The sequence below is a fragment of the Corylus avellana genome, chromosome ca7 (assembly GCF_901000735.1).
Source record: "Corylus avellana chromosome ca7, CavTom2PMs-1.0".
Classification (NCBI taxonomy): domain Eukaryota; kingdom Viridiplantae; phylum Streptophyta; class Magnoliopsida; order Fagales; family Betulaceae; genus Corylus; species Corylus avellana.
The window spans coordinates 20,844,016-20,857,382 of NC_081547.1; the positions used below are offsets into that span (position 1 = coordinate 20,844,016).

The 13,367-nt window shown below is 36.9% G+C and overlaps 1 protein-coding gene across 2 annotated transcripts; it reads right to left on the reverse strand.

Moving 5' to 3' along the window:
• Window positions 1-4,941: 4,941 nt before the first annotated feature.
• LOC132188827 (pentatricopeptide repeat-containing protein At1g52620) lies at window positions 4,942-13,334 on the reverse strand. 2 transcript variants are annotated; one of them, XM_059603384.1, is made up of 3 exons: window positions 10,552-13,334; window positions 10,318-10,458; window positions 4,942-5,674 (listed from the first exon to the last, which is right to left on the reverse strand). In XM_059603384.1, the coding sequence occupies exon 1, from the start codon at window positions 13,200-13,202 to the stop codon at window positions 10,746-10,748; it is 2,457 nt and encodes an 818-aa protein (XP_059459367.1). In that variant the 5' UTR covers window positions 13,203-13,334; the 3' UTR covers window positions 4,942-5,674; window positions 10,318-10,458; window positions 10,552-10,745. The 2 variants fall into 2 exon arrangements, with proteins under 2 accessions (XP_059459367.1, XP_059459369.1); XM_059603386.1 differs by having other exon boundaries at window positions 10,318-10,463.
• Window positions 13,335-13,367: the final 33 nt, after the last annotated feature.

The window sequence follows — 13,367 nt, forward strand, 5'->3', positions numbered from 1 at the left end:
GGATCCGGCTTACATGCGGTTGATAAAATAACCGCATAGCTGCTGTTAAAATTTGAAAGGTCCAGATTTAATACTAGTAGTTGAACGGTCTAGATTTAATAATAGCAGTTTCATCAGACGTTGTGACTGACTGAAAGGAAAACAAACGCCGTTTATTTTCTGGCGGAAGAGTGCTTATGGAGAGACACAAGGCTTTGAGGAATGAGAAGCTAGAGAGAGATTTGGGAGAAAGACGATTATTACAGAATGCTCTTCTTCGTCCAGTCACCATTTTATTTTTCAGTCTCAAGCTCTCTCAGTCTGTGTTCTGCTGAAAGGGGTTTCTGGAAAGGAAATTTGAGGACAAGACGCTGGGCATGGAAGGGATAAAAAAGACGAAACAAAATGGATTGGATAGGGACACTCCTTTCATATTCCTCTTTTCCTTGCTGCTTTACAATTACCAGTGTTTTTTTCCCCCTATTTTCCTCTTCAAAAGCCCCAAAAAGAGGAGTAATTGACGAAACAAATATTTTAAGCAAACTCACCGATCCAAGAAAATATTAACCATATTTGTGAACATCCACGCCCAGACTCATAAACTATTGATACCAAATGGGGAGATGTCCGTGGAATTACTGGAGTAATTGGGAACAAAGCTTTTAAGCAAACTCACAAATCCATGAAAATATTAAGCAGACCCAAATTTTTAAGCAAAGCTAACATAAATCTTCGAAGAGAGAGAGAAAGAAAGATGGGAAAGGAAGGCATAGCGGTGGGAGCGAGAGCAAGAGGTGGTGGAGGAACGAGTGTGGTTCAGTCTCTTGAATCCAACGCCGTTTGCTTTGCCTTTTTGTTAAATCAACATCGTCAGTGTAAAACTACTAGTATTAAATCTGAACCGTTCAAATTTTAACAGCAGCTATGCGGTTATTTTGTCAACCGCATGTAGCTGCATCCCTTCATTTCTATCACAACAGGAGATATTTGTAGTTTTCATAAAGACGAAAATGGTACGTCCATTAAAATTCTGTCTAAAACTTAACGGAACACCACGTCAGCACCAATCACATTATGTCACGTGTCCTATAATTAATTATTTTATTTTAAAAAAAAAAATTAAAATTTTATTTTTTTTCAAAAAAAAAAAAATTAAAAATTTTGGAGTCGAGCCACCCCCACGGCCAAATGGGGATGGCTTGGCCACCCTCAAAGAGCCCAAAGGGGTGACCAAACCACCCCCAAGTCCACCGGTAATTTGTTTTTTATGTGACTTCTGGTAATCTGTCTCTCGCATGTCAGCCATGGCGAAAAAGGGACATAGAACCAGCTGGAGGTGCTTTTTTTCTCATTAATTTTCTTTTCTTTGTTGTCTCCCTCTTTATAATTGTATCCCAGACACAATGGCTAGATCAATTCCTACCCATCATCTCCCCCACCCTTTCTTCTTAGTGGCTGAGCACAAGCATTATTTGACGCAACACTATTAAGAGTAAAACAGCTTTAGCTTGACAACATCGATGATGGTGCATATTTGAAGTACATTACTTGCTCTGGTCCTGTGGGTGTGCTACAATATGTCGTCAATTATTTGATTTTTCTCCATAGCTATAATCACATGAAAACGCCCTGCAGGCGGGCAAGAAACTGGAACAAAACTTGCTGAATTCTGTGCCCATGCACTTTTAGCCTTGGAGGTCCTTATACACCCCAAAGCCTTTCCACTTACGGATTTTCCCTCTGCTAGTGGTAACTCCTCCGAAGGAGTTGACTATAAATTTTCTGAAATCGCGTATTCCGGTAGTTGGAAGCTTGATGGACAATTTACAAGTGATGTCCACTGGGGGTGGTTTTGGGCAGTGGGGTGGCTCGCCACCCCCAAACTGGCCAAATGGGGGTGGCCCGGTCACCCCATGGCCAAAGTGGGTGGCCAGCCACCCTCCAAATGGCCATAGCCACTCCCAAAATTTTTAATTTTTTTTCTTTCTTTCTTTTTTGAAAAAAAATATATATATTTTTTAAATCAAAAAATCAAAAAATTAATTGTAGGACACATGACACAATGTGATTGGTACTGACGTGGTATTCTGTTAAGTTTTAAACGGAATTTTAACGGAGGTACCATTTCCATTTTTATGAAAACTACATGTACTTCCTATGATAAAAATAAAAACCTAAAGGGCAAAAAATAAAGACTTCAAACCCTAAAGGGGTTTTCAGTACTTAACCCTTAATTTAATTGTAATAATTATTTTAATTACTATCTTGTGTGTTACAAGACTTTTGGCCCTTAGCTCAAAACTCTAAACTCTTGCACTCAATTTATATTCATAAATGCGAATCTAACTTAAGTATTGAAGTTATCTCCCGCAAGTAAGGACTAGCAAGCTCTTCACTTGTATGCTTACATTTTCATTTTCAAGCATGACGATTTGGTATTCAATACTTGAAAACTGTTCTAACAACACTTTTGGCCAACAGTTTTCAAAATAAAATTATAAAAGAATTGATTATGGTTCATGTATTTTTGAACAAATAAGGAACTATAAATTATTATAAATAGGAGTTTCTGTTGTTCAAAAAGAAAGAATATATATATATATATATATATATATATATATATAGATGTATTATTTATAAGTACCTTTTGAATAGTTACTTGTATAGGTAATTTGTAGCATTATATTGTGTCTTTTCATGCTTCTTTCAGAATGGGGTCATTACTAGTGATATTCATCATGCCTTTTTATATCATTCTTTTCATGCCAATATACTGCAAGGATTGGGTTATTCATTTTTATATTACATCTTCATCAATCCATGCATGTTTCAAAAGTCACCACATAATTACGTGATATCCTTTGTGAAAAGTCATGAACCAAATCAAGGGGCACAATTTTGAAAATAAATAAATAAGTGAAGATCATTCTAAAACAACTCTTTACTCAAATAAAAACTATTTATTTTGAATAATTTCTTGTATAAGAACCCCCAACAACATGTGCTTGATAAGGGTTTAGACTCTGTTGGACTATTGGATCGAAGAGACAATATATGAATGCAAATCGTATGAGCAAACGTTTGGTTATGGCAATGGTGTTAGGTTTGCTTGTGGTGCAAGCCATTAACGCTCCCTCTCCCTTTCCCTCTCCCTCTCTCCTTCACTTTTCACTTCCATCTAGCCTCCTTTATCTCTCTGCAGACAGTAATATTCTTGAAGATCCAATGCAAATTTGCCGTCCAAAGGTCTTCGAACATTGCTCAAAAAACCGACGAGATTCGCCTGAGTTCAGAACTTGTATTACTATAGGTTATGGCCATTGTATCGACAAACATAGAAAGCCAGCTGAAGACCCAATATACAAGTGCTTTTTAAAGGTCTTTGAACATTGCTCGAAAAACCGACGAGATTCGCCTGAGTTCAGAACTTGTATTACTATAGGTTATGGCCATTGTATCGACAAATATAGAAAGCCAGCTGAAAACCCAATATACAAGTGCTTTTTAAAGGTCTTTGAACATTGCTTGAAATATTGACGAAATTGGCATGAATTCACTTCTTGTATTGCTACAGGTTATAGCGATTGTATTCATACGCATACCAAAATCCTGACCGTTGAAAAAGGAAAAGAGAAAGATCCCATCAACAGTCGTACGGATGAGCACCGCTTTTGATTTTTGTATACAATTCCTAAGCCTACTCTCTCTCTCTCTCTCTCTCTCTCTCTCTCTGGTATGCATATGAACATGCATAAATATACATTACTGCATATGGGATTGATTAAGCTATTTGAGTTGCTATTGGGGGTAGCAGAACCACCCAACCCTTTGATCTTTGGGGTGGTTCAGCCACCTCAAACCGATCATATGGGGTGGCCAAAATCGCATCCTTTTGATGGTAGGCAAACCACCATCAAATAATTCCATAAGGGGTGAGGGAACCGATACTCCTATAGCGAAACTAGACTTCACTCATTTGACCAAAATGGATTGTTCGGCCACCAAAGCAACCATTCATCCACTGCTTCTTTTTCTTTTTTATCATGTGCTGTCGTAATCTGAGCCGTTTATTCAAAATGAATGGCCAAGAGAAAAGTATTGCACCTAGTGCAATATCTTATGTATTCCACTAGGAGCTCAATCCCTACATAGGCATATGCCTAGAAGGATATTCGAGTTTATTTTATTTTTTGTTATACGCTTTTTCAATGATAATGAAAGCAGGACAGAAATTTTGTTCATTGAAATATAAAAATTATACATTAAATTTTAATATTGTTCTTGATCTGACAAGTGCAGATGACTAACTGTAAGAATAAGTATTAGTTATTTCTTCTTGTTATTTACTTATTATATGCAGAATCATTGTAAGAATAAAAGTAAAATATCAACATGAATCCAACACAATGTATTTAATGCAATACTTTTACAAATTATGGGTCATGTACCATGGCTAAGTTTATTTTATTCTTCCTCTCTTAAAGGAAAACCTAATCAGTATATTCAAATGGAAGTCCAAAAAAAAGTGCCATATCTTCTCACATTTTTCCATTTGGTTGACAATTCTAGGCTTTCTAGCTCAATCCAAGTATAAGGAACCATGGAGGTATATTGTAACGGCCCAAGAAATTAAATAACTAGTAATTAACTTCACGGATTGCCTCATAGTCCCATTTACAAGGAATAAGACTCAGGGGTCTTTACTCATCAAAAGAGAATACTAAACAGCGAAAACATATGAATTTTCTATCATTCTATTGGCATTAATTATTACAACCAAAGCATCTACCAAAAACCATCACATTAACTGAAATTATACTATGCATAGCATCGTTACAAAAGATCCAAACTAAACCTTAATGTACAACTGTACAAGCATGCCTCAAAACTTTTAAGTCTACAACATCACTTACAAGTACTAAGTACCATAAGCAGTCAATCTAATCTCGCAATAAGTCCTCAAACATCAAACGAATCGATATCATTATGCCAAATAGCCGCATTTACCTCGAGGTCCATCTCGAGTTCAACATTTAAAGGTAGCCCAACCATAAAATAGCATATGTTTCATAGGTGGAAAAGATACAAGTGTAAGTCCATGACTCTTTAGCAAATCATCTAAGTATCTGCTTCCTATAGCTTCTGTCCTCTTGTTCTCATTAGGCTCAATAAAGGCTTCTGCCATCCCTAAGTTGATCAGTTCACTATTATCAAATACATAAGCCTTCTGTATTCAAAGCATTGCTTCAGATTAAAAGATAAATGATCATAACTCAATTCACGAGCAGGAAAAAATTGTGTGGCTTTTAGATTTGGAATTTGATTCTTCATCTGGTTCCTTCATGATCCTTCTCCATTCTTGAACATCAACAGTGCACTGTAAAAGACCTCCCATCCCATTTGTTTAACCCACCAAAGGTAAGCCTTCGTTACTTTCTTAAAATTTCTGTTCCATATTCTTCTACATCTTCGTGTGTAAAAGACCTCCCATCCCATTTGTTTAACCCACCAAAGGTAAGCCTTCGTTACTTTCTTAAAATTTCTGTTCCATATTCTTCTACATCTTCGTGTGTAAAAGACCTCCCATCCCATTTGTTTAACCCACCAAAGGTAAGCCTTCGTTACTTTCTTAAAATTTATGTTCCATATTCTTCTACATCTTCGTGCGCACCGGCCGTCAAACCACCTTCTTTAACTACAAAATTCAAACAATGACCAAGACTCATTATCATCAAAACATGTCAGATGAAAGAGAGACAAAAAAATAAAAACGGTAGATGATAGGGAGACTTTGCACCCATAACATCCTAAATCTTTGAGACTTGACCAGTCACCAAAAGCCTACTTCCCTTGCCCCCTCAACCTAAAAATGATTTCAAGTTGCTGCTATTCTAGATGTTATCAGTCCATATATCATCTAAAACAAGTTAAAATCTATTTTTGATAAGTAAACGAAAACAAGTAAAAATATCTTACAAGCCAAAATATCTACAACATGGGTTTGTAGTTGATCCTAGGAGAAAAAGTTGATAACATGATTATTCTGAGATAGTATCCTCTCTTTGAAAATCTGGTTTAAATAAAAAAATGTATGTGACAGAAACCCAAAATCTAATTTTGAGATATGTACCTATCCTGTCATCTGCATAGACAAGTTGAGCAAGAGAAGTTTTACCACACTACCCATTTCTACAATGGTAATGACAGCAATATCGTTGTCATCCAAGAGTCCCACAAATCCTGTGCATCATAGCTGCTACCTAAGCTTTCCAAGCAAATCCCTCAGCAAGTAAGAGTTGAACAATTCTACGGATTTTCTTCAACATCTTCAAGCCAATCCCTCAAAAACACTAGCTGATTTAAGAACATATTGTTTTGTAAAAACTCTTTGATCCCATCTTTCTTTCTTTTTCACCCTTTTTTTTTTTTTTTTTTTTTTTAATAATTAATCGAGATATAATTAAACGCATAAGACGCCTCCAAGTACACAAGAAGTGTGGACAAAAAGAACAAGAAAAACATGATAATTAATCACTAAAGGAGAAACATAAGCAGCTGTCGAAAAATAGAAATTGTTAAAGAATAAAGCTTTCAACTCCTCCAAGGTCCTCTCGTCATCCTCAAAACACCTATCATTCTTTTCCCTCAAAAAACACCACAAAAGGCACAAAGGCATCATCTTCCATGCTACAACACTCCGAGTGTTGCTGACAGTCCACCAACAAGCAAACAAATCAACTACTCGTCTAGACATAAACCAAGACAACTTGAATCGTTTGAAGAAGACATTCCAAATGGCACAAGCAAACTCACAAAGCAGAAGAAGGTGGTCCACAAACTCCTGATTCTTTTTGCACATAACATACCAACAACCACAACGACGTACCGCTTCCGGAGATTATCCATGTTAAGGATCTTCCCTAGGGCCTCACACAAAAAAGGCCACCCTCAACAGAACTTCAGTCCTCCAAAGACTCTTTCAAAGGGAAACAGAAACCATCAAGGCAACCCATAACATTGTAGACGGATTTAAAACCAAAAAACCCTCTTTTGGAAGGGACCCATGATAGCCTATGTTTCCCTTCCCATCTCATTCTTACTAAACACAACAACCTATAGAACGAGGTAAAAGCATCCGCCTCCTAATCCTAAGCTGCTCTAGCAAAGCTCACGTTCCACAGAATGGCACTTCCAGAAAATTCCATGTGAGCCTCAACAGGAGCATCCATTGCATGAACAATACCAGATCTCTTCTTTCATCTTAAAGATCCTCTTAATAATGTAATGAAGTTCTCAGACTGTTAACAATACCTTGATAATAAGCCCATTTTTAGAAGTCTACCATGTTCAATGTCAAAAGGGACATTAAACATGTTCAATTGCTTAATAGTCATCCTATTATTACATATAGAGATTAGAGAACCTTCTCTTTCATTTTTCTCCATTGAATTACCCAATTATCATTATTAATCTATTCAATAATTTACTTATGCAAATCACATGCATTGCATTTTGTATACATTCTAATTATTTGGCAAACATGTCACTAGTCAAAGAACTAGAAAAATAAAAAGTAAGAATCATTCTAATGCTCTATGAAACTAGCAAAGAGCCACACTTCAAGGACCACACCTGTACCACCCGGAATTTTAATCCCTAAATAAAGAGGTTCTAATTTTGAGATTTCGGCCAAATTATAATATTTTATGGACAAAGTAATAATTTTGGAGGAATTTAAGAAATACATGGATATTTATGGAAATAAATTTTGGTTGGTGGAATTTAGTGTTCAGGCTTTGATCTTATTATTAAGGAATTTATTTAGGTCTGAATTTTGTTACGAAGAGATTTTAAGATATTAGGGAATTTTTTTGGAGAAAGGGAGATTCTTGGGAGTTAAGTTATTTTAGATTTGATAAAGGGTAAATAATAACTAATGATAAAAAAAAAAAGGAGAAAAAAAAAATAGATCAAAAGGAAATGAGGAGCAATTTTGGTACTTTAGGAAAAGAAGGGGTTTTTGATAAAATGTTCAGATTAAAAGAGAGAGCGAGAGAGAGAGAGAGAGAGAGAAGCAGCTGGCCAGATTGGGGCTATAATTTCCGTCAAATGTGAGTTCTTTTATGTTCAATTTATTGGTTTGAAAATTGGTGGTGGGTTGCTGCTCTCTTTATAGGGATTTCAGTGGGTTATGATTTTATTGGGGACTTGAGAACTTTTTTTTTTTGGTTGAATGGGTGCTTCATTGGGAAAAATTAAATAAAATTAAAAAAAAAAAGAAGCAAAATTGGACTACAAATTGGAATGGTGATTGCCGATTGGGGTGATTTTGGAGGAGCCAAGTGGGTGTTTATTTGCTAAAAGTTGAGTAGTTTTATTCTTTAATTTCAGATGTGGAATGTTTTGTAGTTTTGAATGGATTGTGTAATGGGGTTGAAGTTTTGGAGTTGACTTTGTTGGGTGCTTTTTCTAGGTGTACAGTCGAATATATAATGTATTGAGAGATTTGTTGTGATTTTTGGAAGGACCAATTGGGGGTGAAGTGTTGTTGAGCATTTTTCTAGATGTGATTTTGTTGAGAGGTTTATTTTGACTGAGTGGGGAAGAGGGATATTAAATTTCTTGGATTTTTGGGAGAGAAAACCAGAAAGTTAGAATACTAGAAAATTTACTATAATAACTAAATAAATGAGCCAATAAATAAATTAATCAAATAAATAAAGATAAAAATTGGATATTGTGGATAACCTGAACTGACGTTAGGATAAAATTTCCTCAGTCATCATGAGGAGTAAGCGAAACGATAAAAAGAATGCAAGTAAAACCCCTTACCAGCAATATTCAAATGTTTTATCATGAATTGTTGTACCATGTATATGCAAGTAAATAAAATGCATGCATAGTTTTATAGTGACATGAGCCCGACGCATATTTTATTTACTCTAAATTATGTTGAAAACATGGCTTACAAATTGTTGAAGGAAAGGAATTTAAAGGGAGAAAAAAAAATAATTTTGAGACAAAGAAAGTAAGACCAGTTTTGGGATGGAAAAAGCTTATGTGAAATCAAAGATAAAAGATTATAAGATTGGATCACACATGGTGTCAATATGGTGCTTGGTCATGTTGTAGTCGATTTCTCTATGGTATCGGTTTGGTGCACAGTCATGCAAAAATCACCCATTGCGTCAATCATGTTGCTCAGTCAAGTGAAAGTCACATGCAGTGTCAATCTAGTGCTTGGTCATGGTTTTGAGGGGTCACGAGTGGCATGGTTCTGGTGCTCAGTCACAGTGTGGCTGATTTTCCCATGGTGTCAGTCTGGTGCTTGTTCATGAGAAAAATCAACTTAATTCAAGAATAAAACATGTAAAAGATGATAAGGCTAAGCGGGTTTAAATGAATTATGTTCTGAATTAAAAATGTATATTTACGAGTTTGAATTTACAGAGAATCTTTTATTTAAGTACATAGCCTTATATTATCTGCTACCAATTGTATTGAATGATATTAGTATGTACGCAGATGTGTTTTGGTGTCTGGCGAACCCCCCCAGTACTTATAAATTATGTGCAATTGACACATAAGTCTCTCTCTCTTTTTAAATCTACATTGGTGTTCACCTCAAAAGCACTTATACTTAAATTTTCCAGAAAAAGATGTACTCTAGCTTATGGAGTAAAATAGGGTTGCATTAGTGTTTGGGTCTATAAAAAGAGAGAGGATTTGTATCAGACAAAAATGGCTCACATTACACACAAATGCTATTGGAGGTTTTTACATGCTAAGCCATGGACACATAAGTTTCACCTGTAAAATTGTAAATTTTATATAGTTGCGCCAAAGGCTGACGAACTAGAAGGGTACGACCAGTATGACCTGTAGAGCTGTGGGGTCATGACTTTTGGGAGGCTCGAAATGAGGGAATATCTTGTGAAGACTTGAGGTTTAAGTTTAGTGAGCCTATGTGCCGATTTTGTTATTGTATAGTTTTTAAAAATCGGGAACAATATTGAGGTGTATATTGAACTAAGTTGTATATAAATTTCAATATGAATGAAAGTTATGCTATTTATAGTGCTCTGGTGTTTCAAAATGGTTTCAAAAAAATATATAGCATAATTTCCGTTGTGTTGTTTATTAGGAATAATAGTAGCGACACTTGGATAGTACAAATAATGTCTTTATCCAGGCGGGGCGTTACAACATCCTTCTCAGCACCACAACATGAATGACCACATTATACACAATATTACAATTAAAAATATATTATATAATAAACAAAATAGTTGAACAATTAAAAATGTATTATATAATAAACAAAATAGTTGTACATACCTCCAAAGTGAAGTCAAGCTTGCTTCAATATCTTGTTAACATAAAGATTTGCTTTGATACATTAAGGTTACTGCCTCGATAGAACAAGACAAGTAAAATACAAGTATATGATTTACAAGTCCTTGAATAGCTCCAAACTGCCTGCACTAACACCATAAACTGAGGTTAATCCAATATCAAAAGCAGCCATCCCCAAACTCTTAAAACTAGATGCAGATTACATTAAGAAATTACCTGTCAAGATTTTAGAATACAGTCTTGTCAATTTAGATGGATCGTCAAGGGCATCTATTTACAATAGGTTCATCAATCAGATGTCCAGAAGGTGTGTAGTCCAACACACTTGTCAGGCCAAACCAAAGGTGATTTCCTTGTATGTTTAAAAGACGGAGATGAGGTATTTCAAATTTTACCACTTCCCTACATCATCAAGGCTTTGGAACTTCCTCTTGTGAGTCATTAGACTTGTAGTCCTCAATCAAGGCCTGTATGATATGTGAAGCCTCAGAAGCCCTTCCTTGGGGTAGGTATTGGTTTAATTTGTCCAAGTAATTGGCAGCAGTTTGGAGCTCATTTTCATTCAAATTACAGGAGATAATGTCATTCCATTCATTTGATCTTCCTTCCAAGCAAATACCATGTAGCAGGGCAGCAAAAGAAACAGAATCTAGAAGGAACCCCTTACTGATCATCTTATCATGCAACTGCAAAGCAGTTTTAACCATCCCATGTTGGCAAAGGCAAATGATAATAGAATTATATACTGCAGTTATTTGCACCCATCCATCTGATGTCATCTTTCCAAAAAAATCCAGAAACATAGACTTCTCATTCTCCTGAACCCTATTGCTTTCCTTAGAAACTGCACTGAGTGCAGTATTTGCAAACCCATTTACAAGATAATGAAAGATAACATCATTAGGAATGCACTTGCTCAGCAGCATCAGCTCAAAAAAGGAGGCCGCTTTTGCAAGTTTACACGCTTTACAAAAGCTCCCAATAAATATACTGTATGTGACAACATTAGGCTCCAAACCACAAGATTGCATCTCTCTGAAAGTTTCTTCAGCTCTATCGAAATCTCCCTTGATGCAAAACCCATTTATGAGGGAGGTGTATGTGACCACATTTGGCTTGCACCTCTCTTTCACCATCAGCCCAAATATCTTCAGTGCACCATCCAAGTCATGCTGCTTTACGTACCCATCAATAAGTGTGGTATAGGTATAGACATCTGGAGCATGACCCCCTTTCCTCATTCTAAGGATACATGACAATGCATCCTTCATCATTCCAAATTTGCAGAAACCTTTAATCATGGCATTGTACCCCACAACACCAGGGTCTATATCCTTTTCAATGGCGAACTCAAAGAGTTTCTTTGCCTCCTCAATTTCATCATTTCTGATGAACCCGTCCACCAAAGTGGCATAAACGAATCCATCAGGTTGCAAATTTTGGTCAAGCATCTCAGCAAGCAGCAGCTTGGCAGCAGGAAGCCTGCCTTTCTTGCAGAGTCCACTCATCAAGACATTGTAAATGCCAGCATCAGGTAATACTCCCCTTTCCATCATTTTGTCTCGCATTGTTAATGCAACATCAACTTCCCCTGCAACAATGAGTCCATGGATGAGAGCTCCATAAGAAACCAAATCAGGTTTGTGCCCTCCTTCCATCATCTTTATAAGCAAATCTGAGGCCCTGAAGTATTCCCCTTGTCTGCAATAAGCATGTATAAGAGGAGTATAACTAAACTTGTTTGGCATTAGTCCCCTTTTCCTTGCCTCCTCCAGAAATTTATCAGCTTCCTTAACCTTCCCCTCCCTGCATGAACCATTAATCAAAGTATTATAGGTTATAATATCCGGCTCACAACCACTCTCAATCATCCTTCTAATCGTCTCCACCACTCCAACTGCACAACCATGCTTATACTGAGCATCAATTATAGTATTATATACTTGAACACTGACATTCAAACCCCTCTCTTTCATTTCTACCAAAAGTCGATCAATCACTTCAAATTTCCCTCCCTTGCAAAATCCATTTATCATGGCCCCGTAAGTCTCCAATGTAGGCAAGAACCCTTTCAATTTCAACTCCTTAAAAAGCCCATTGGCACTTTCAACATCACCTCTCTTGCAATACCCATCAATGAGCGTATTATAAAACACAACATTTGGCACGCAACCCTCCCCCCACCTATCTTCAATCAACTTCCAACCTTCCTTGACCTTCCCTTCCTTACACAAACTCCCAACCATAATGCAAGTACTATAATCATCTACACAGGAATTCTCAAGCATTTCATCATACACCCGGCAAGCGATTTCAGTTCGCCGATGCTTCACAAGGACACTAAGCAAAGAATTACACGCGAAAACACCCGGAACGCAATTATGCATTTCACCTACCATATTATAAAATTCAAGTGCCTTACCTACCGACCCAGAATCCGCATAGGCGTGAATTAAAGCGCTCAATGCTTCACGGGTCGGCTTTAGTTCTTCGAGTTTCATACTCTTCAACACCAATTCAATCTCCGAAAAAATTTTAAACCTCGCCAAAAGCTTCAAAAGCGAAGAATACGCAGACCCATCAAGCGAACAACCATACGGCCGCTTTGAGGCCCAATCGAAGAACTTCAAACCCAATTCTACATCGTGTATTCGGTCTAAAACGTGATGGGCAATGTCCGAAACAAGGACTTGGGATTCGGAGAAGTGGGTTTCGAGGGACTGGTCCCATTGGTCATGGGTTTCGAGGATTCGGATGGTGTCTTGGAGTAGTTTGATAGAGGGCCTGAAGAGAAAGGGTGAAGAAGAAGACGAAGTGGGTTTGGGGTTGTGAAGGGGTTTGATGCGAGAGAGAAGGGTTTTAGACATGGGAGCGTGGAATGAGATGAAGTGGGTTCTCTTCAAAAACACCCGCTAGATTTGAAAGTAAATGGTGCAGGTAGGAAGTTAGTCTTCCATGGTTTGAACCTCCAATAATTTGCTAGAGTTGTCTTCCATGGTTTAAACCTTTTTCCACCTCCTTTTGACTATTTG

Excerpts from the sequence above, each read along its gene's own strand:
- LOC132188827 (XM_059603384.1), bottom strand. The coding sequence starts at position 13,202 with ATGTCTAAAACCCTTCTCTCTCGCATCAAACCCCTTCACAACCCCAAA.